The sequence below is a fragment of the Aethalodelphis obliquidens genome, unplaced genomic scaffold (genome assembly GCF_003676395.1).
Source record: "Aethalodelphis obliquidens isolate GAN/ISIS:26980383/991018 unplaced genomic scaffold, ASM367639v1 scaffold5, whole genome shotgun sequence".
Classification (NCBI taxonomy): Eukaryota; Metazoa; Chordata; class Mammalia; order Artiodactyla; family Delphinidae; genus Aethalodelphis; species Aethalodelphis obliquidens.
The window spans coordinates 68,830,902-68,854,329 of NW_020837949.1; the positions used below are offsets into that span (position 1 = coordinate 68,830,902).

The 23,428-nt window shown below is 40.1% G+C and overlaps 2 protein-coding genes across 6 annotated transcripts in view; one reads left to right on the top strand and one right to left on the bottom strand.

Annotated features, from left to right (window-relative positions):
• The window catches only part of ANKMY2 (ankyrin repeat and MYND domain containing 2), a 35,383-nt gene extending 22,748 nt beyond the window's left edge, over positions 1-12,635 (bottom strand). The window contains exons 1-3 of one of the 2 annotated variants that reach the window (XM_027102587.1): positions 12,292-12,635; positions 9,727-9,790; positions 5,353-5,417 (exon numbers count right to left, since the gene is read on the bottom strand). Coding sequence is in view for 1 of the 2 variants with exons in the window: in XM_027102586.1 (XP_026958387.1) it covers positions 5,353-5,417; positions 12,292-12,358 (132 nt within the window). In the remaining variant the exon portion in view is untranslated. The remainder of the gene's footprint in view (positions 1-5,352; positions 5,418-9,726; positions 9,791-12,291) is intronic. The other variant, XM_027102586.1, reaches the window with a different exon arrangement.
• Positions 11,935-23,428, top strand: part of BZW2 (basic leucine zipper and W2 domains 2) — a 58,354-nt gene continuing 46,860 nt past the window's right edge. The window contains exons 1-2 of one of the 4 annotated variants that reach the window (XM_027102581.1): positions 11,935-12,139; positions 13,029-13,082. In XM_027102581.1, the coding sequence (XP_026958382.1) occupies positions 12,024-12,139; positions 13,029-13,082 (170 nt within the window). In that variant the 5' untranslated portion in view covers positions 11,935-12,023. Of the gene's footprint in view, positions 12,140-12,770; positions 13,083-23,428 lie in introns of those variants that run through there. The other 3 variants (XM_027102585.1, XM_027102583.1, XM_027102584.1) reach the window with 3 other exon arrangements.

The following is a 23,428-nucleotide window of genomic DNA, read 5'->3' on the forward strand; positions in this document are numbered from 1 at the left end:
AAAAAATTTCCTTGAATTACTGCCAATGAGAAAAACAAGATGTGAGAAATGTATGTTAGAGTGTTCTCATTTTTAAAAAATGATCCTCAAAATCACATTTATATTTTGATCATATATATGATTTGGTTATATATATGATTATATGAATATGGAGAAATGATTGGTAGTGTTTATACCAGGCTACACTGTTTAGTCTCCATATGTTTTGTCCATATCCAATGAAACATCCAACTTTATATGTTGACTACCTAATACTATTTGGTGGATAAATAAATGAGATGTTCCCTGTAAGTAAATCTTCTCAGAATCCAGGAGAGACTCTGAGTGCTGGAATTTCAGAGTTACTCTGGATGAAAACCTCTCTAAAACACATAATCTCTTTTTTAAGCAAATCTTAGAATACTAACATAATTTGAATTGTTCTTGATGATTCTAGACTATTATAATGAACATCGTCATCAATATTATCAGAGATTTGTTGATGTGAGAATCATAGGAAGGTTCTACAAGAGGCAACTTAGTAGTAGTCAATGTTTCTTGAGAGTAGTAACGGGAAACTGATAAGGAGATTAAAACTTTAGTAGTTTAAAAAACTTTAAATATGATGATCCTAAAAATAAAGTTTCTCTCCCATAATTTTTAAATCAAAGAATTCATCAATATTAGTCTATTGAGTTACAACTCTATATCATTAAATGCAGCATTCATTCATTCAGCAAATATTTATTGAGTGCCTAAGATATGTCAGACACAGATCTATGCACTGTGGGTAGCAATGAGCAAATTCCATGCCCCTAAAGTCTAAGTCCCTGGCACTAAATTTTAGTAGGGGTGACAAGGCAGATGGTGATAATAAGTGCTATAGGGAAACAGCATCGAGTAAGGGGGAGAGGGAATGGCAGAAGCTAAGAAGAGATCGTTATTTTTAAAAGAACAGTCAAAGAATGTCCCTCTGAGCAGGTGGCATTTGAACAAAGCCCTGGAAGGAGCAAAGGATGTAAATAACTAGAGGAAGAATGCTCCAGTAAAGAGAATGCAAGTGTAAAACTCTTTGGGGGAGAGGAGCATTGGGTTCAAGGAATACCAAGGAGGCCAAATCTGTGCGCAGCTCACTCACAGAAGCTCCAGGAACCTCCTTGTCTTGAATTTGGTGCCCCTAGGTTTAAACATTAAGTACAGGAGTGTGTCTCATGTTTTAACCTTAAGTAGGATGCCAATGCTTGTGGAAGGTTTCTGCAAACTTATTCAAGTTACAGAAAAGCCATTCTATCTTAAGTTGTTAAAAGAGTTTTTACCCCCAGTAGTTAAATATTATCAAATGCATTATATCTATTGAGATGATCATATTTCTCTTTTATTCTGTAATATAGTGAATTACATTGAAAGATTTTCTAAACTGAACCATCCTATCATTCTTGGAGAAACCTTACTTGGTTAAGTCTTATTATTCTTTTGATACACTACTGGATCAAGTTGGTAATATTTTATATAGTGTTTTTACATCTGTATTTACAAAGTGAATTGAGCCCACAGTTTGCTTGGGCTTCTTCCTGTTTTGGCATCAGCATTATGCTAACTTTATCAAATGAGTTAGGCAGCTTCCCATCTTTTTATGAACTAATGGTACAATCTGTGTAAAATGAGAATTAAATGGTCCTTGAATGTTTTGTAAAGCTTACTCAGGTGTGCAGCTTTAGAAGGTAGTTGGCACTTAAATACATTTATACAAATCTTCCTTAATTATCCCAGTTTTTCTATTTCTATATGAGATAAATACGTTCATTTTTATTTTCCTAAAAAAATCACTACTTTCATCTGGGTTTTCAAATGAATTGGCTTTAAAAAGTTATGACAATTCCTCTTATAATTGCAGTTATGCTCTTACTTCCTTGGTGTTTATTTATTATTTTCTTGCTTATACTTTCCAAATTGTGTCTATTTTTTTGGTCTTAAATTGATAACTTTGTTCTATCTTTTCTTTTTTAACAGCTTGATTGTGATATAATTTACTCATTTAATGTTACAATTAAATAGTTTTAAGTATTTTCAGAGTTGTGCAACCATCACCACAATCAATTTTAGAATATTTTTGTCAAAACCAAATGAAATACCATACCTATTAGCAGTCATTCCCGTTACCCCTCCCCATCCCATTACCCAGCCTTAGGCAACCGCTAATCTACTTTCTGTGTCTATGAACTTGCCCATTTCGGACATCTCCTATACATGAAATCATACAATATTAGTCTTGTTTGATTGGCTTCTTTCACTTGGGAGAATGTTTTTGAAATTCACCCATGTTGTAGCATGCACCAGGACTTCATTCCTCTTTGTGACTGAATAATATTCTGTTGCATGGATACACTACACTGTGTTTATCCACTTATTAGCTGATGGATGTTTGGACTGTTCCCACCTTTGGCTCTTATGAATAATGCTGCTATAAACATTCATGTTCAAGTTTTTGTATTGTCATATGTTTTATTTTTCTTAGTTACATACCTAGGATTGCTGAGTTATATGGTAACTCTATGTTTAATCATTTGAGGAACTGTCAACCCATTTTAAAGAGCAGCTGCACCATTTTATATTCCTACCAGCAAAGCACGAGGGTTCCAGCTTCTCCACATCCTCACTGATACTTGTTATTATCTACATATATATTTTTATTATTGCCATCCTAGTGGGTGTAAAGTGGCCTCTCGTGGTTTTTTTTTTTTTTTTTTTTTTTTTTTTGCGGTACGCGGGCCTCTCACCGTTGTGGCCTCTCCTGTTGAGGAGCACAGGCTCCAGCTGCTCCGCGGCATGTGGGATCTTCCCAGACCGGGGCACGAACCCGTGTCCCCTGCATCACTGGCAGACTCTCAACCACTGCGCCACCAGGCAAGCCCTCATTGTGGTTTTGATTTGCATTTCCCTGGCAGCTAATTTTGAGCCTTTTTTCATGTGCATATTGGTTATTCATATGTCTTCTTCGGAAGAAGAAGATCCTTTGCCCATTTTTTAATAGGGTTATTTGCCATTTTTATTATTGAGTTGTACGAGTTCTTAATACGTTCTAGTTACAAGTCCCTTACCAGATATGATTTGTAAAACCATTCTGTGGCTTTTATTTTTACTTTCTGGATGGTGTGCTTTGAAGCACAAAGGTTTTAATTTTTATTTTTTCTTTACTTTTTCTTTTGTTGCTTGTGCTTGATGGCTTTAAAAATTTTTTATTTCTATTTTATTTTTCTTAACTCATTTCTTCTATTTTCTGAGTATACTTTATTCTTTTTATCTAATTTCATGAGTTGAAAGCTCAGAACAACACAAAGATTTAAAGTACAATAACAAGTGCTACAAAATTTCCTCTGAATATGACTTTGGCCACATGACACAGCTTTTGATAAACAGTAGCTTTTGATAAATGTTGTGTTTTCAGTTGTTTATAGTAGGAAATTTCTACTTCTATTTCTTCTTTTACCCAAGAACTATTCAGAATTTTTAAAAACATTCAGGTTATATGTTTTATTCTTTGGAACATATTTTTGTTTATTTTCAGTGTTATATTGCATTTGGTAAACTTGTTTAAAGTTAGTTAAATTTTTCCTTTACAAAATAGTATAATACAGGACTTCCCTGGTGGCGCAGTGATTAAGAATCCGCTTGCCAATGCAGGGACCACAGGTTCGAACCCTGGTACGGGAAGATCCCACGTGCCGCGGAGCAACTAAGCTCGAGTGCCACAACTACTGACCCTGCACTCTAGAGTCCGTGAGCCTCAACAACTGAGCCCGAGTGCCGCAACTACTGAATCCCACGCACCTACAGCCCGTGCTCTGCAACAAGAGAAGCCACCACAATGAGAAGCCCGCACGCCGCAATGAAGAGTAGCCCCGCCCTGTTCCCCGCAACTGGAGAAAGCCCACGCACAGCAACAAAGACCCAACGCAGCCAAAAAATAAATAAATAAATAAAAATTTTTTTAAAAAAGAAAAAAACTCATTTCTAAAATAAAAAAAAAGTATAATACATAAACCAATTTTTTTTTTTTTTTTTTTTTTTTTGCGGTACGCGGGCCTCTCACTGTGTGGCCTCTCCCGTTGTGGAGCACAGGCTCCGGACGCGCAGGCTCAACGACCATGGCTCACGGGCCCAGCTGCTCCGCGGCATGTGGGATCTTCCCGGACCGGGGCACGAACCCGTGTCCCCTGCATCGGCAGGTGGAGTGTCAACCACTGCGCCACCAGGGAAGCCCATAAACCAGTTTTTAACAGTGTTAAATGTAAATGGAGATGTACTATTTCTGTCTTATATAAAGTGCATAGACTGTTAGGTTATTCAAATTTTCCATGCCTTGAATACTCTTTTCTACTTACCATTTTCTAAAAGATGCTATCGTGGTCTTACAAATTTCTCCTTTGAATTCTACTTTTTTCTTTATAAATCTCAAAGCTTATAAGATTATTAGTGAAGGCTTAAGGCTGGTATATTCCTGGTGGTTTATCAACTTTCTATAAGAAAGAGTCTACATCTTTTTTGTTTTTTTTTTTTTTTGCTTTAAACTTTTTTTTGCGGTACGCGGGCCTCTCACTGTTGTGGCCTCTCCCGTTGTGGAGCACAGGCTCCGGATGCGCAGGCTTAGCCGCCAAGGCTCACGGGCCCAGCCGCTCCGCGGCACGTGGGATCTTCCCGGACCGGGGCATGAACCCGTGTCCCCTGCATCGGCAGGCGGACTCTGAACCACTGCGCCACCAGGAGAAGCCCTTTAAACTTTATTTTGTCTGATATTAACTTTACTACCCATGTGCGGGTAAAGGGTTAACAAAACACCTCCTTTGCTGCATGAGAAACTGAAATTCAGTTAATGTTCTAGTACTAGAACTGTCCTGTATAATATCTACTAGCCACACATGGCTAATGGCTGCCATACTGGACAGCTCTGAAGAGAAACTACCATCTCAGAAAGTTATTCTGGATTGCAATTGTTCTAGAAAGTTGAGTTTAGGTCAGTTAACCCTCCCGAGAAGTAGAATTGCTGGATCAAAGGTATATACATTTAAAAATGAGAAATATTCTAAAATTTTCTCCAGAATATGATGCCAATTTATACCTAATCCAGTAGCATATAAAAGTCCAATGTTTCACAAGAAATGACATGGAATTGGTTTAACGGTCACTTATTCGATTACCAGTAAAATTAAACATGTTTTTACATCCTTATTATCTTTTGCAACCTGTCTGCTGACATTTGCTTTAGAGCTTAGGATAACTTGAGCACAAATGCTAGAAAACAACTCTTATTATTAGATTTTATATATTACCCACTCTCATAGGAAGTAAAACTTTATTAAATGTTTTAAATTTTACCTCATCCAAGCAGTTGACATGAACATTCTTGCTGGCTAACAATGTTCCAGCTTCTTGGACAGTACCTTAAAAAAAAAAGAAAGAAAGTGCAAAGGTTTTTTTACATCTAGAACAGAAAAAAAATCTAACGTCAAGGAAACAGACTTTAAAGGGTTATCTGTAAAACTAAGATGAGTCAGGTCAGGTTGCTAAGAAATAAAGCATCAATCGCATACTGTTTATTCCGCAAAGTAATTATCCCAGAGCACAGATTCATATAGACTAAAATAGCTGCATCTTGCTTTTACTTCCATTGGCCTTATAGTATATTAAACTGGCCACATTTTCCTTTTGGCAGTAATACAATAACCACAAAGCATAACACTTTTAATACTGAAACAAATCTTAAAGGGCATCTAATCCAACCCACCATCTGAAGCTTAAATTGCAGTCAATGTAATAACAGTTCAAAATACAGTCAGTATTTATATACCTTGTCACCACTACGTCCTGTGAATTGATGGCATGCTCCTAATAGAATTCTTGGTTTGGAAATGCTGAGGTAAATGTATCTTTTATGCCTCGTACTATATAAAAGTGCCATATGGTCAGTATTCAGACTCTCATACTGAAAGCCATCTGATGTAAACCTGAAGGTCAGTCTCTGTAAATTTGTAAATAAGCTGTAATTGGGCCACGACTATCGGGTTTTCCAGCCTTCTGTAAGGCATACTAAGGCATAGTTGCAGGAGAGAATGTTGCTATTATCATCCTTAATAGGAGCCAATCACATGTTCTGCCAAAAAATTTCTGGTGTGACGGGGAACGGGATAATGAAATTGCATGTTCTCAGGGAGAAAGGATGAGATAAGCCTCTCCTCTAAACGGACATAAAAGAATAGAAGCATCCTCAACTAGGAGTTATTTCTTGTCTTTAAATTTAGAATTATAGTTCAAGAATGTGTTAAACTTTGCAGTTCTTCCAGAGCTAAAGGTGGAATGCAGAATGAAGCTTAGCCTGCTTCTTTCTACCCAACCTGCTTCTTAGGCACATGGTCTGAGTGCCCCTCACTAACAGAGGGGAGATACAGAAATGTCTCTTAGATTGATAGCGAAATAGCTCATCTGGGGAAATGTCAAGTGAGTGATCTACAAGGCCCCGAATTATGACAGCAGCTATTGTGCCAAGAGTTCATTTGTCTGGTCCCACCCTCCACCTGAGGGCAGTTGGTATCACCGGCTGAATGGCTACAGAGGGAGAGGGGAAAGCCTTCAAGCATGCAAGCAGGTTGTGCAGGGCAGCTTATCCGTATCTGTGGCTTCTCACCAGAGACTCTCAAACATCTTTGGAAAGGAATTAGAACAAACTCCTGCACACCAGTTTCACTTGAGGAAGATGCTTCAGCTGAACCCCATTATCCACTGAGGAATAACTGAAGTTATTTTCCATCTGACTGAGAGATGTTTATGCAATAAAGGGAGAATACTATAGGGATTGTGATCATGCCAGAGCCTGCTATATGTTAGGGAAAGGATGGGGATTGCAATCATAAACATTTGGCTCATATTAGACAACAGGCCAATAATTCTATAAAATGTTTAGCCCAGTGGCTAACAATGTACAGTAAATCTGTCCAATCGCAGGGCAACTAAAAAAAAAAAAGTGAGTTGTTCACTCACATACCATGGAATACCAGTTAGTCTTTTGAAATGCAGGGACCAGGACGGGAAAATTTTTCTGAAACTGTTTGGGCTTCTAGAGAATGAAAACATATTTTGGAAAATAGATGAGCAAAATACCCCCAAGAGGAAAAACTTTTGATGATTTCTAACTTGGAGTTTCTAATTTAATGACATTAGGAAACTGCAGAAGGTCTAGAATAGCATGGAAATGGGAAACACATAGTTTACACAGAAGGATTTTTATTTTTTGTCATTCCTTACTGTGCATAGTATACTCTCAAACAATATTTTGCAATTAAAAGATTATTTGCTTTACTTGGGAAAGAAATATGTTAAATCTGATTTAACAAACTCTTAAGATGAGGGGATGTGGTACTATAAAGGGGATGGGAAATGAGTCAACATTTATCCTCACTGGAGACAAAAAAGAATAGACATAACTGACGAAAATAATATTTAATAATTTGTTTCCCTTGTGAGAATTTCTCCAAGTTGCTCCAGAGAAGAAAACACAACCCAACCTGCTCCATTACGGTGGGATAGATAACTTATCTGGATGGACCAGCATTTTAGCAGAGAAGAGATGATGATAAGAGTGATATTCTCACTGTTACTCCCTCTCTTATATCACACTAGAGCCCTTTCAGGACCACTATAAAACTGAACAAGTCCTATAAAACCCTCAGTTTTCTTATATAGGAAGCAGAAATAATAACATCCATCCCACAGTGTTCTTAGGACTAAGGGCTTGGCTTGGTGCGGGGCACAGAGTACAACCTCAGTGCATATTAGATGCTCTTGTTATTTATATTTACAGCAGCATAATATAATTCACTGCGACATTTCTAATATCTAGTTTGGGACCACTGGTCTCTACTGAAGACAAGGAGAAGTAGCCAAAACAAACAAAAAGGGAGAAACAAACTAACATGTCATTTTCTGTTTCCAGCAATCCATCAGATAGTCATGAGATCTGAATATTTATGAGTTTCAATCATTTAGTGGGATCCCTCAACAGGAATGTTTTGAGGAATCTATATCTAAGCTAAGTATTTAAAAAACTATTTGGCTTGTTAGTTGCTGTTACATTTATGTATAAGTAAAATCATGTATAAATAATTCAAGTGTCTGAATTTAAAAATAATATATGGATACAGACTTAATCATAGATACATAGTTATAAATGAATTTTAAAATAGACTTCTAATTACAACATATATTTTGAAATAGTGAATCTGTTTAAGTGTAAAGTTTCTAAATTCTCCTATGTGTATCTATTTTTAGACTTTGTAACAAAATGTCTTCAAGTTAGGATTATGAATCACTACATAAAAATTAGAGTAACTAAAAGAGCTGTTGTTTTGTAAAGGAAGACAATGAAGCCCACAGAGGTTGCAAAACCTGCCCAGTCATATAGTTAATGGTAACTACGTATTTGAATTTAAATTTGTCTTTGAACTCTATGCTATAATTATTAGTAGACCTGAATCTTTCTATATACCAGAGGTACTAGAAATAACATTATTAACTACACAGGACCTTAGAGCAGGATCTTTTAACAGTCCCAAATTGTAAACAACTGAAATGTCCATCAGTGTCACCAGATAAGCAAATAGTAGTATATCCATACATAGAAAATAAAAGAAAAAAATAAGAAATTATTGGTGCAGTATGGATGAACATGAATATCATGATGCTGAGTGAAATGTCATGCAAAAAAAAAGGAATATTTATTATACTTACTGTATAATTCCACTTACATAAAATTCTAGAATAGAGAAATCTAATCAATAGTGACATCTATCAGTGGTTGCCTGGAGACAGGGGTGGAGGGAGTGACATTACAAATGGGTATGTAGAACGTTTTGGGGGTGACAGAACTGTTCACTGTCTAGATTGCAGTGGTTTCATGGATGTATACTTATGTCAAAACTGACTTTTAAAAAGTGTACACTTGAAATATGTACCATTTATCATACTTTAGTTATACTCCAATAAAACTGGTAGAATAAACCTTATTGTCCGAGTCCGCTTCACATCTCCTTTAACACAAACAATAATAATAAAAAAAAAAATTACGTTACTTTCTTGTGAAATTGGCAGCAGTGATCCCAGGGATTTCAAGTACTAAACAAGATAAGTAATGAAAGACTTTCTGGCTTATATTCTTAAAGTTTAATTTATTTTGAAATAGTGCTTCCTCAGTGTTTAATGAAAAAGATATCAGAGCTTAGAAGAATGGGTCAATCTACAAATAATATAACCCAGTTAACTGTGCTTAAGTGATTTCATTTCTCTTCTGAAATGTTGTGAAATGGATGCTGTTAGTGACTATGATTTAAATGGATATGTGAGAAACAGCTTCTCAGTTTCATCTGGAACTTCTTTTTGGCATTCTAACAAATAAACAACCTGTAGAATACCTAGAATGTGCATTTACTCAGAAGAAGAAATTGTTTAAAAGTGTCCGATAGCAATGTGCGGTATTCTCTGGACTGTAAGTCCCACTTACAATCGGCTTAACTTCTGGAGGGCAGTGGTTAGCCGGAGGGAGAACTCAAAAATTTGTTGAGTTTATTTCAGATTGGCCAAGATGACAGGTCACACGTGGCTGGAAACTTATTGTTAGTTCCACGTACTAGTACTGACTAAGCCAGTGGTTCTCAAAGTTGAGAAATGTACTGAAGGGAAAAATATCAGAACTCTACTCACCTCCTTTCAGGAAAATTGCTTCTTATGAGTACGAATATAAACTTTGTTTATGAGCTTCGTTCAACTGTAAGCCAAAAATTATTTTACAAATTTTAAATGCACACAAAACTACAAAATCAATAACGTTTACAATTAAAATTAATTTAACTTGACAGATGAAAATATTTTGCTGCAATTAAATTGCCTCTCAAAGTGAATAAGATATGGTATGGACTCTGGTGCTGGTTTCATTTTTTCATTTTGTTTAGTTTGTTTTCAAGTCCAGCATATTTCTAGGACTGTGGGCCATATGATATCTCTGCTCTGCCACTTATTACCTGTATTATATTGGGCAAGCTATTTGAACTTTTCAGTTTCTTTGTTTCTTGTCTATCAAGTAGAGACTGCCATGTTTACCATAATAATAGCCAACAGAGTATTTTAAACACATTACTCATACTAACTCATTTTATCCTTACAGCAGTGTTGTGAGGTGGGTACCATTTTTCACATGGAGAACCTAAGGCTCAGAAACAGTAATTTGCCCAAGGCCAAGTCACCAGCAGATGAATGAGGTAGGATTCCAAATCAGACTTGAAAGGTTAACTACCATCCTATGCTGTCCCTCATAATGTTGTAGCTTAAAAATAATTCCTAGCTTATCAAGATTAAATGCATGGATATATGTAAAGTGCTAAGAATTATGCCAGGCCCAAAATAACAATCAGTCAAAGTTGGCTACGGTTGTTACTTTCTCTTATCTCCCATTACATTTTTTTAAGAGTATGGTAATGTCCCACAGACCTTCACTTGACAAGAATGTATCACATACTATGTCTATCTCACTTCTTTTCTCATCAGCTTGGACCAATTAAATAGGTGAGACAGTGTCTGTGTAATTTGTTGCACGATGTAGGCCCAGAAAAAAATCACAGTGCTAACCAGGCAAAATTCACATTAATTCTTTTATTTAATCTTTAAAAATAAAAACTAGTGGATACCTAATAATGTATCCAAGGATTCCCTCCCTACGTCTCCACACACACCACCTGCCGCTTTCAGAGACCCCGTTTATAAAACTGCTCACTTGTTTACACTTTTGAGAGAGGGTGATAGCTCTGGACTGCTTAAAAACAGAATTTGCATCCCTGGTGGATTATAAGTTGATGCGTTGTCTCCTTTTTTTGCCCAGCACTGTACCTGGCACAGAGCTGAGACTCACATGGTTGCTGAGCTGAATCCCAGGGCCACCAAAGGCACGGAGACATGAACCATAGACAGGCATAAAAGGGAGACTGCAGTGCCAAACAGGTCAGCGAGGACCGTGCTGGACAAACAATCTGCAACAACTCCAAGTCCCACAATTCTAGGCAAAGAACACATCATAGCAAATTACAGCTGTGACTGAGTTCAGCCTGTCGAGATCAGATGGAGTGGGCTCAGCTCATGAGCACCTGTTGAATTCCAATCCGATATTTCTCTCCTTTACGTTTAGACTTTTCTTGTCAGTATAAAGAATACATGTGCCTTTCTCTCTGTAGGTCCAGATGGGAGCCAGGTTACTTAGAAAAAAAGAAAGACTGGAAATTACGGAGTTTATGTTGCAATGACTGGCTCCTCTGCCGTTCGAGGGAGCTTAAAACAGCCAAATGAACAATGCCCACAGTTCCCACACATCCGTATCGCCGCGCCGTGACAGTGCAGAAGCCACGTAGTCACGCTGTTGTCACCTGCCAGGTAACGGGACTTCGGGAACTCTTCTGGGACGTCCACTCGGGGACGGAGCGGAAAACATGGCTTCTGGCTCGTCCCCGGGGCCTGCGTCTCCCTCCCTAGGACCCGGAGCGGCGGAAGTGGGACGCGCGTTGGGAGAATGGAAGGGAAAGCGCGGAAGAGCGCGATTAGAAGGTCGCAGCCCTGCGAAGTGCGCAAGCGGTGTGGACGCCTCCCCAGCCCCCTCGCTGTTCTGCGAGTTCCTGCGGCGGCCGGGGGTTTCTGGAAGGAAGCCAGGGAGGCCCTGGACTCAGAAGCCTCAATGCGGCAAATTACAGACCTTGTTTTGTGCCCTTGTAAGGAACCCTTCTCCTTAGGAGCTCCCTCCACCCGCCCCAAGCGAGGGCGGGGACAGCCAAGGGATCCAGATCTTTCGGCCTCCGGAAGTCGAAACGGCCCTCAGACAACCGATCTAAGAACCTGAAACTTCCAGACCACTATCGCCCAGACGGACGGTGGTCAAAATCACCTTAGGAGTTTTGAAGAATGCACATTCTGAGGCCCCACCCCGGGTCGCTCATTATCATCCGAAGTGGAGCCTGGAAATGTGCACCCTTCCAAAAGCTGATTTAGAAGACGAACGTCTGCAACCTCCGCTCCCGTCCCAGCGGCGCTTCTCCTTCCCCACCTCTCCGCCCCCGCAACCGGTCCCAGACCAAAGGTAGGAGTGCTGTTTCCTGGTCGCAGGATGTCAGCCTCGCAAAACCGCAACCCAGGGTCAGCAGGGCCGGGGGCGCCGCCCGGGCTCCGCCACGCCCCCCTTCCCTCCCAGGCCAGGCAGGCAGCGCCCCCGCCGCAGCCCAGCACCCACACCTTTTCCGATGACTTCCAGCAGATCCTTTTCCTCCTGGGTCAGCTCGCCTTTCTTTATGTGAACCATTGCTTCCGCCAGCTTGACAGCGATTGTTTCTTTGGGAGTATTAAAAAGTAAACGACGTGTCTGTATTAGGAACGCCAGCCGCAAGGTTAGGCAACTTGAGACTAGGACATTAAGTAGCCAACCGCGGAAGCATTCGAATTCTCTCCACCCTCCCGGGGGCTGGCGAGCAGCGGGCGAGCTCGGGCGAGCCGGGCGGGCAGTCTCTGCAGGCCCAGCAGTAGTCTCCGCCCCCCGCGAGTCATTGGCCCGGCCGGGAGGAGGAGCTGCAGGAGGCGGCAGCGAGAGTCTCCCATTGGAACAGCCTGGGAAGGAAAAACCAAATGGAGAAAATCAGAGGGGGAAATTAAATGCCTGTTACACGTCTCCCACCGCCATCCTTTCCGGTGCACGTATTTAGGGACACACAGTATTTAAATTCTCTTTCTGGAATTTCTGTGTTCGGCAGTTTCTGCTAGGGGCATGCATCTCCCTTGCTCTCGATATACACCCCCCTTCATTTCCCAGGGAGTGGAGCGGCCCGGGACGGGGGCGGGCTGGGAGGCGGGGCGGCGTGGTAGGCGGGTCTGCGCCGAGCTCCGTGTGTCGGTGTCAATGTGTCTGTCCTTCACTCCTCCATTGTCTGCCGCCACCACTGCCGCCGCTGCCACTGCCGCTGCCGGAATCGCTGCAGCCCCCAGCCTCGCGCGTCGCCGCTACCTCCTCGGACAGGTGAGAAGCAGCCCAGGTAAGGCAGCGGGGGAGCCGGGAAGCCTTCGACAGCCGGAGCCAGAGCCCCACCGGGAGCTTCCCCCCGTGCCGGTGCTGGCCCTAAGGAAGCATGTGCCTGCTGGGGCGGCTTCCTTCCTCTCGGTGGGGAAGCCGCCCCTCCACCCCATTACCATCACTCATACCGCGTATCAGTTCCCCGGAGTGAAGACCCGCCACTTGCCACATTTGGCCGTCCCGGGAGACCGAGAGCGGCCAGGCGCCGGCCACGAGGTGGGAAGTGGCGGGTGCCCATCGTCCCGTGCGTGGCATCGCCAGATGTAACTCCCGGGGAAGCCAGGGTTGAGGCTTTGGACTCGGGGTGGGGTGGTGAGGAGAGCCTCCCATTACGAGCGAGATGAACGCATGTGAGAGTAGTCTCGGGAGAAGGTAGTTCTCATTTGGCAACCTGCCCTCCTCACCCCTCCACCCACCCACCCCCACTTGTCATCTCCTTTGGCGTCTGTGGGAGCTGTAGAAGAAAACCGGATCTGATCGCTCTATGGTGCCCGTTAAGGACGTTTGGAAGCAATTTACACTTGAACTAATACTTCGTTTATGAAAGACAGCCGGGGATGAGGGGGGGAGGAGGGCCTCTTCTCTCTTCTAGAGTTCCCAGTCTCTTTGTAACTCAGATCTTGAGATTTATGGAAATAGGAAGGGGAGGGAGAAGGGGCGGAGATTAAATTGGTGTTGCTGTCTATATATAGCATTAGATTAGCCTCTTAATCCAACCTTCATTCAACTGTAATATGTAGCTTCAGGCTTTCACTATAGGAAGCCAGGGACCAAATACAAGCGTGTACCCTCCTGTGACTCAGAGACAGGACTTGCTTGCTAATACGAAGTCAGTCGTTCCTCCTGGGTGCACATCCATAACATATTTACAGCATCAGCGAAAGCTTCTGTAGAAATTAGTGTTTACTGTTGTTTCTCTACAGTCTAGTATTAGTGTTTCTCCCAAGACGCGTCTGCTTCAAAGAGAAATATTTGTATAATTATGTAGATTTTTTTTGTTAAGCATCCCCCGCATACCATCACTTTCTCCCCGCTGTGCCATATATGAAGTGAAGTGTATTTTCCTCTGGCCATACGCCTTCATTTCTTGGAAGCATTCACTAACACTTGTGAAATCCTGGAAGATGTTCATTATTTCCTGCCTTTAACAAAATTTTTTCCCCAAATCCCAGATGTTTTCTTGTCTAAGTCTTCATCTTTACAGGCTGGGGCAGATCTGAGCCAGAACATATCACATGAAAATGGTTTGAAATTATTCATCGCAATGTATAACAAAGAAACTTTTGTTTGGGAATGCTTTAATAATGATGTGTCTGTTCAAACAAGTAGTAACGCTTTTGAGTGACCCATCTTTTGTAACACTTAGAATGCTGCTATTGCCACAGTTACAACTGATTGAAAACACAGTATCATGAAGAAGAAACCCAGAAACCTAAGAAAATGCTTGCGGAGTAACCTTTCCTTACCATGTGACTTAACATTTTACAAGGGATGTTACAGAATTGGGTGCTTCATTGACAGTATTTCCATCTCTTGTGTCAAATTGGGGCCATGGTTACTTGAAGGTCACACCTGTTTGTCTCACTGAAGTTGTCTGTTCCTCGAGGATAGCAACTTATTATCTATTTTCCTGGTGCCTTATGGGACGTCCTTGGTATTTAGTCCTCTGTGAGTACATGAATTCCGTAAAGCTAGAGTGAATGACATTTAAAGTAAAAAAGCTAACATCTGCCTAGAAATGTATATAAATAATATGTTAAGTTTAAATTTCTAGAAGCAGATACGTAATGGATTGTGTTCATCAGATGGATTCCATTAATCGTTTTTGGCCAATGTTAATATTTAATGTAGGAATAAGATTAGCTAATGAGCATACCTTAGACTAGATCAAGGAACTTTTTTTGTATTAAGAATATATTCACATCTAAGGAGTTTTGTTGGTAATAAAATAGCAACTACTTATTGGGTCCTTAGTCTGTGCCGATATTCTACCAAGATGCTTTGTTATAAGATTTGTTTAATCATTGTTGTAGCGATCTAGGAACTAGCCAGTATTACCCCTGTTTCTGAAAATAAGAGGACAGAAACAAAAAGAAGTTAATTTGCCCACAGACCCACAGTTTGGAAGTATCAGAGCCAAAATTGGAACCTAGGTCTGTCTCCAAAACCTTTTCGCTTTTCATTATTCTCTATCTCTGTGGCTAGCAATAAGGGGGAAATTATATATTCTTTAGCTAATAGATAACACATTCATGTGGTTTAGCGTGACAGAGGTACAAAAGACTCTCTGACCTCTTTGCACAGTTTCTTCTCCGTGCCGTACAACCCATGGTGTCTATTTTTCTCATACCTTTCTGAGAAATTGTATGTGTTTATATAGCTTATATGTATAGTTCCACTTTTTTTTTTTTTCTTACAGAAATGAGAGCATACTAACACATTGTTCCACAATATGCAATAGAATTTATATGTTGCTTTGGTCTCTGTTTCTTTCTTCTCCTTTTAAAAAATAATGATTTCTGAAATGTATGAAATCCTTATATGTGTCCCCATCATCCCTTTTTCTACTGCTACCACCCTGGACGTCTCTTGGCCTGTTGCAGTGGATTCCTAAGTAGCCTGCTTTCCATCCAGCTCATTCAAGGCACCACCATTAAGGCACCACCACCAATATACACTGAGCACTCATCATGCACCCAAGGATGAGACGTACTTTGTAAAGACAGAACTGATTCACTTAAAGCATGTCAGTGGCTCTCCACCTGCCGCAGAATAGAGGCTCTGGTCTCGTACTTCTGGTTCCTCTCCACCAGCCCAGGTTCGGTCTAGGAGGCTCCGACTTCTGGTCCCAGCCGGCATTTCCAGTCAGCCAGCCCCTCCCACATACTCTGCTCTAAGGTCACCTCACTGATTCCCTAACATGCCAGTAGTTTCCACCCCTTTGTTCCTGCTTTTCTCTTCCTGGAGTGACCTCCCTTCCCTCTTTACCGAGTCTTTCTCTCCTTCCAGATCTGATGAATCTCCTTCCAGATCTGATGAAGTGTCAGCTTTCAAGATACTTTCATGGTCCCCTCTCCCACCCCATCCAGGAGGGGAATACAGGCCCTAGTAAACATTTTTATTCCTGTCCCTCAGCAAGGGCGATAAGAACAATCTTTCCTCAGGAGTTGCTGGTACAGTTGCTGACATCCTCTAATTTTCTCCTATCTTCTTAGGAGCCCTGGTCCCCACCCGCCTTGTACCCCGAAATTAACATCACCTTTGCTTCTTCATCTGGATCCCCATGAAAATAACCTAAGGCAGGCACCTTTTTCATGACATCCTAGTTCAGTTTTTGTTAATCTATTTGACCCCTTCTCCTTCCAGACTGTAAATTAACTAGAATTAGTTTACCTTTGCTTCTCAAGATTGTGACCCATGTCTCGCACGTAGTGTGTGCTCAGTACATGCTGAGTTGAATTCAGTTTGATCTCCAAGTTATTTCAGGTGGATTTGTTTCCCTACTTGACTAATCCTTCCTGGCAATGTGAGGTGATGTGGCCCTAAGCACACACAATCATAACCAAGGGGAGAAGGTCTGTAAATGTTTTCGGTCTCAAGCTGCTTGACATTCTGATGAATGCTACCAACCAAGAAAAAAAAAATTGTACATATGCACATGTTACAAATTTTGCAGACCATTCCTGGACTCCCTCTTTGAAGCCCTTGACGTACAGCTCTGTGCTTTTAAGAGAATGCCGTTTTCTTTTTATTGCAGGGGAATAGCTCATTTTTGAGTGTTGTAACTTTTGGGGTAATGTTTTCCTTGACATTTAACTTTCTTTTCTTGGGTACATTTCTTGACTGAGTGGATATTTGATGATATTAAGGATTTTTATTTTCTTTGAAACTAATATTGTGGTTATATGTTTAAAAGGTCCCTTATCTTTTAGAGATATGTACTGAATTGTTTAAGGGGGGGAAATGGTAGGACATCTAAGACTTGCTTCAATATAATTTTGTGACAGTGGGGGACAGGGACTGAGTAAGAGTATTAATGAGACAAAGTTCACCGTGTAGTTAAGGGTTGAAGGTGGGCAATGAGTACATTGACTTCATTAGACTGTTCTCTCTGCTTTTGATACGTTTGAGATTTTCCATAAGGAAGTCTTAAAAAGGAAATCTGGACATATTACAGCCCCTAAGAAATTGTCGTTGTAGTTTAAACCAAAAAAAAAAAAAAAAAGAGAGAGAGAGAAAGCAATATGGATACAAATGCTCTTTCTCTATACTTAGAGTTGAGCTTATGCGGTTATCCATTTAATGTTAAAACAGTTACACCTAAATCTGCAAAAGACTGTCTTGTGAACAATGCATTTCCATAAACTGTTCACATCACCCTTTAGCTTCTCCACAAAACGAAGAGGTAGGTGGCGTATCTCAGTGCTGTGTCACAAGCTTGTGAATATCCTACTGGCAGCTAATCTTCATCTTTTTTAGACCCTGACGAAGTAATTTGCAGACACGTCTCAACAAGGGGTGCAAATATATTTCGTTTAACTGAGAAAATCAAGACATGAATGAAGTGGAGATACTGATTTTCTTCTTGTGTCACATAAGTCAAGTCAGAAGGCATTTCCAAACAAAGAAGCACTTTGGTGATGTCACGAGCAATAGTTAGAGGAGGTATCTCACTGCCTGAAAATCGGGAGCACACTCAGGTGTGCCTGCCACGTCCTTCCTCAGGATTTGCTTAACTAAATGCTTGCTTTGACAACTGCTTTCTGAATTCGTAAAACTTTATAACTTGCGTGTCTTGATGTTTATGTTTCTTTTATGATGTTTTGGACTTATGAAATGTTAATGTTTCCAGAAGCCAACATGGAATTTTTTGGTATCATTTATAACATTTCTTCCCAGATTTGGTTTGAAGCGTTCTTAAAGAATATTTAATTAAGCTTCAAAGCCAAGCCTTCACAGTGTCTAAGGACAATGTAGCCAGTCCAGTCTCATTGCCAGGTAATGCTGAAGCACACATTAGTGTATATCCAGCTTCAACTCATATATATTTATATTAGCTATGTCACTGTGGAATTTAAAACTCAAGGCTGGTGCCTCTTATCTCTGAGTATAGTAAAACAGTTCCAATAATTAAAAATAGAAAGCTATTTTTGCATCAGAAGGGAAAAGGTAGCATTCACCTTCGCAATAAATACATTTAAGCTAGAAAACTGGTGTTTTTATCTCTTGGTATTTGGTTATCTGTTGCGGGGTTGTGTTAAAAAGACCCGGCAGACAAAGCAGCCCTTAAAACTACATTCATCAGCCTCTGAGTAAAATCTCTTCCTGGTCTGTTGATTGTGGAGTAAAGCAGTCCCATTAAGTAGCCTCTTCTGACCTGGTAGGAAATGATTATGGATGAGCCCTGGGAGACAGCCAAGCACAGCCATAGCTCTGAGAATTAGAGTGGGAAAACCAAGACTCCGTGATGAGATGGCTTTTCCAAGGCAATGTCTCTTGCTTTCACTTTCTTCATATATAAAACAGGGATACTAACCAAACTTACAGGATGACTCTGAGGACCCTTGAGGATCCCCTGTGAACTATAAAATGTTATATAAAAATTAATTGTTATTTTTAGGGCTAATTCTACCTGTTTCTACAGTTGAGAAGAAGATGAATAACACAACTACAGGCCTAGTTAAGAAATCATTTTAAAGTAAAATTGTATAGACATTAGTATTTGCCATAAACCCAACTTCCTACATTTTGGAAGAGATTTATTTTTCAAGAGAGACTTTCATAAAGATATAATTCTAGTAATTCTATCTCAGGATTAACTTATTAAAAATATTAATCAGGATTAACTTTTTTTTAATAATAATAAGAAAGTTCTTGGTATGCATCTGTTGTTTTTAGTGAATCCCAAATGATAAGACATGATATTTGTTCCCAAGAGGCCTCTATCCTTTAGGAGACGACCCGCCAGCCCCTGAAACAATAGGGACTAAAGTCATCATCCAAAAGTCCCCCCCCCCCCCCCTCTGTCAGCCGACAGGTTAGACCCCTTTGAGAACTTCCCTTTGCCTGTTCAGGTGGCTGTCCGGCTCCGTCCAGTCTTTCAGCTCTAATGTGAACAATGTGGTTACTCCCTACCCACCCACTGGCTTCCTGCTCCCAGAATACCCTCCTCCACCCGTTTCTGCATATCACATTTTACTCCAATCCTTCTCAGCTCAAATGACCCCTTCCCCACACAGCCTTCTCCAGTCCCCAACCAGAGCAGTACAGTCACAAGTGCATATTCCAGAACGTGTGGAGCTCAGTGGGAGGACTAGAGAAAGTGAGATTCTGAACAGAGTCTGGAAGGATTGGTGAATTTGGGCAGGCGAGCCAGAAAACGGAGAACATTCCAGGGAGAACAACCCCCAAGAAAACAACTCCATACAATATTATAACATGTTATAAATATTTATAAAATAAGTATTGGCTGTAATTTTCTGGCCAACCGTATTGGAACTAGAAATTTTTTCTTTCAAAGGCAAGTTTTCTTCCGTATGTCAACTTTTTTAAAATCATGGAAGTGGAGATTATATTTTAAAGCACACTAGGTTTGTTCTTGCTCTCAAGTAATTTATGACATCACATGTTTTAGACTAAACTGAAAATTATAAAGCAGTATCTTCAGAATTGGTGGTAGCAGGAAAGTTAATAATGGACATAAAAAGAAACCATAGAAGAGAAAATCATATACTTATTCGGATATTTTGCCCTTGAATACAAACTGATTTGAAATTATCCAAAATAGCTAGAATATCAATAGCCAAAATAACTAGAAAATAAAATGAGTAGGAAATTGTGAAATTTATTTTGCAAGTGAACTATGATGCATGGAACTGTTTTTATCTATATAGTGCCTTAAAGGAATTTTATTCTCTCAGTTTGATTTTTTTTCCAGTTGGACTGTTCTGATTTTTTGTTTTCTACTTTTATTGATGAATGGAATAAAGACATGGCTGAAACAGTTAAACCTGAGAGATGCAACTGGGGATTTAATAATCAGGTTAATGTGAATCATTTTAATGCGGGATTGTGGTTGTCGTTAGGAGTTTCCACAGCATTTTTCCTTTGTATCTATTAGGGGAAAAAATACACGACAATTTAGAATAATTTCTAAATTAAAAAAATCTGCTGTATACCAGTATCAGCAGTGTACACAAGAATACTTTTCTTTCTTAACTCATTCTGATGTCTATGTTGGGGCCATGGGTCTCTTCAGCAAGTATCTTTTAGGCAGTTAAATGCCAACTGGAATAATTTGGCCTGTTCTAAATTTGGCATGTGTTGAGTGAAAAGTGCCAAAAAATATTCTGATAGTCATATTTGTAAACTGCTTTGGAAATAAAAGGTTTAAGTAACTCACTGAATGAACCATTCTTTTGGCAAATGCCAAAGAGACAATGCTTTCATTGTTCTTTCTTGATTTTTTAACTTCAGGTGTATCCTTTGGTGTTTTTTGTTTTGTTATCTTTCATTCTCTTAATTATATATATAAAATAATATATTAGTAGGAAAACAATAATAACAAATTTGTGAGATGTGTAGAATTGTGTTTCCTCTTTTCGTAGTTCGACTTATTTTTATGTTAGAAGAGGACTTTTAAAAAATAATTGTTAGATGCACTGTTATTTTGAGGACTTCTAAATAAATCTCAAGAAAAGTGCTAGGCAGAGGTGAGTAACAGTAAGCAACATTAACTCTTAGCACTACGGAGACTATATCATAAGCCACCATGGGGTGTGCAGTTTTATAATATCCTACTGTATCCTCTTCTTTTTTGCATATTCACACAAAAGACTTTAATGCTTTTCAAACCAACCTCGACAGCTTCCTGGATTTGTGATCATTTCTAAGGAAAAAAGAGAACATGACATATGTTTTTCTCAGTATACAAGGTAATAGAATGGGGTTATTGTAAACAGGAAGGAGAAGCCCACATTGCTGGTACAGAGGAAGCTGCTGGCTAGAGGAAAGGACGCCACATCGGGCGTGGAGGAGTGTGAAGATGGTGTTTACGTTAGCATTGAGCCTCTGCAGGAAAGAAGTTGAGAACCAGCTCCAGTAGTACCAGAAACCATGGAGCCATAAATTTCCTACTATTTACATGTCCTTAAGAGGCAGGATTTCTGTTAAATCCTCTTGCTAAAGACAAATGTTTTTCTCCTTACTAGAACTCCACGGAGAACTATTTGGCATTTGGGAGGTAACATATGTTAATTCAGTTTATCCAAGTGCTGAACTAGACGTTAAAATTAATATTTATGCTTCACTCTCTGACTCTAAACCATAAAATTCATGAGGCAAATAATAAAAAAGCTGCCTTCAAGAGTCATATAAATGGTTACCCAACAACTTCAGTTGGTTCGTTGGAGAAGTGCTCTGCAAGTAGACAGTTGACGGGTTCTGGCCCTGACCGTTCTGTGTTTGTGAGGGCCTGATTTTTCTGCTTTGATCTCTGCTTTATCACCAAGGTTAGAATGGAATGCCTGACCTCAGGCAAGTGGCGTGACATCTCAGAACCTTATCAGAGTGTGAGATGAAGGTCTAGGTTTAGTTCTTCAGGTTTCAAAGTGTTCCATACCTCATGGATATCCATTATAAGTTAAAACGTAAAAAAACAAAAATGCAACACACGTTTGATTGTTAAAGCATTAATAAACACAACTGCAACTCAAATTCATCATGTGATGTACTTTAACATACTGGAGACCATTACTTCTTCTTAACTCACACTGCCAGGTTTTTCTGTGCAGTGCTTGGGTCAAACTTCACCTGCTAGAAAGTGAGCACCATGCATCTTGTCTATGTATTTTGTCTAATTGGTCCCATCTGCATCCCTATTGACCAGTACCAGATAGAGATATGTTTAATAAATGAATGCAAATGAATGATTTTAAGCCTTTTGAAAAAGTATACTTGAAAGTTTGTAATGTGGCACTGATCTTCTCTCTCTCTCTCTCTCTCTCTCTCTCTCAATTTGAGTTTCTGTAATTCACTCCTTTAAAATTGTATCTGGGAATACAGTTTCATATCATCAGTGTGCTATGTCCGATTAAGTCCCAGGCTATGCTTGGGCATTTCTATCCATTTCATGCTGTCCTCATTGTGAAATAGGCATGTGTATGGTAGGTAACTTTTTGCGTGTGTGCAGCCTTTCAAATAAAGCTTCATCTGCTAGACAGGCTTGGCTTGGGCAGGTCCCCTCCTGGGAGGATGGGGGCCGGAGTGGCCTGGTTGAGAGAACTCACAAGTGAGAAGACATTTGGACTCCTGCCCATCACCACCTTTGAACTTCCTGAGTTTCATTCCCATGTTTTGTAAAAGCCATTGCTCCAAAGCAACATTCTCCCACTAGTAACCAGTCTAGGGTGTTATGTTTTTTTCCAGAAGATTCTGTCATCTTCTCCTCCTTGATTACAATGCTAAGAAGAGAGGAACAGACTTCAGTCCCCCTCGCCATAATAACTTATCTTCTACTCTTCTATTTGTACTGATAGTCATAAACACTCCCATCAGTTTTGTGTTTGATACAAAATTAGCCTTAATCAACTGAATGCTCTCTGGCATTTGACACCACTCCCTGCTGGTTTTTTTTTTAACTTAATTTTTTTTAGAGCAGTTTTAGGTTCACATCAAAGTTAAGAGAAGGGTACAGAGATTTCCCATATACCCTCTCCCCCGATACATACGTAGCCCCTCCCCATTATCACCCCCTGCCAGAGCTACTCGGTGATGCATTTGTTTTGTCTACAATTGACATTAATGTTTGGCAAACAGAAATAAGTCTTTCAGGGAAATATCTGCCTGGTTGCTGCTCTGATGTGTTTAGACCTGTGTGCACAATTTTCAGTTCTTGAGAGCAAGGCCCATCTCTGGCTTTGCTTACCTTTGTTTCCTCTTTAATGCAGGGCTTTCCAACCTTGGCACAATTGAAACATTGGGCGAGATAACCCTTTGTTGTAGGGGGCTCTCCTACAGCATTGTAGATTGTTGAGTAGCATCCCTGGCCTCAACCTACTAGATTCCAGGAGCAGCCCCTTCTCCCAGCATGACAAGCAAAAATGGCTCCAGACACCGCCAAATGTCCCTTGGGGAACAAAATTAACCCTGGAGTGAAACAAGTGCTCTAGTACAGTGCCTGATACACAATAAGCCCGCTCTACAATACTTGATAAATTAATAAATATATTTAAACCACAACTAGACATTTAATCATTGGATATTCCTCTGTTTCATGCCACCATTTCCTCTAAATTCTCTGAATTTACA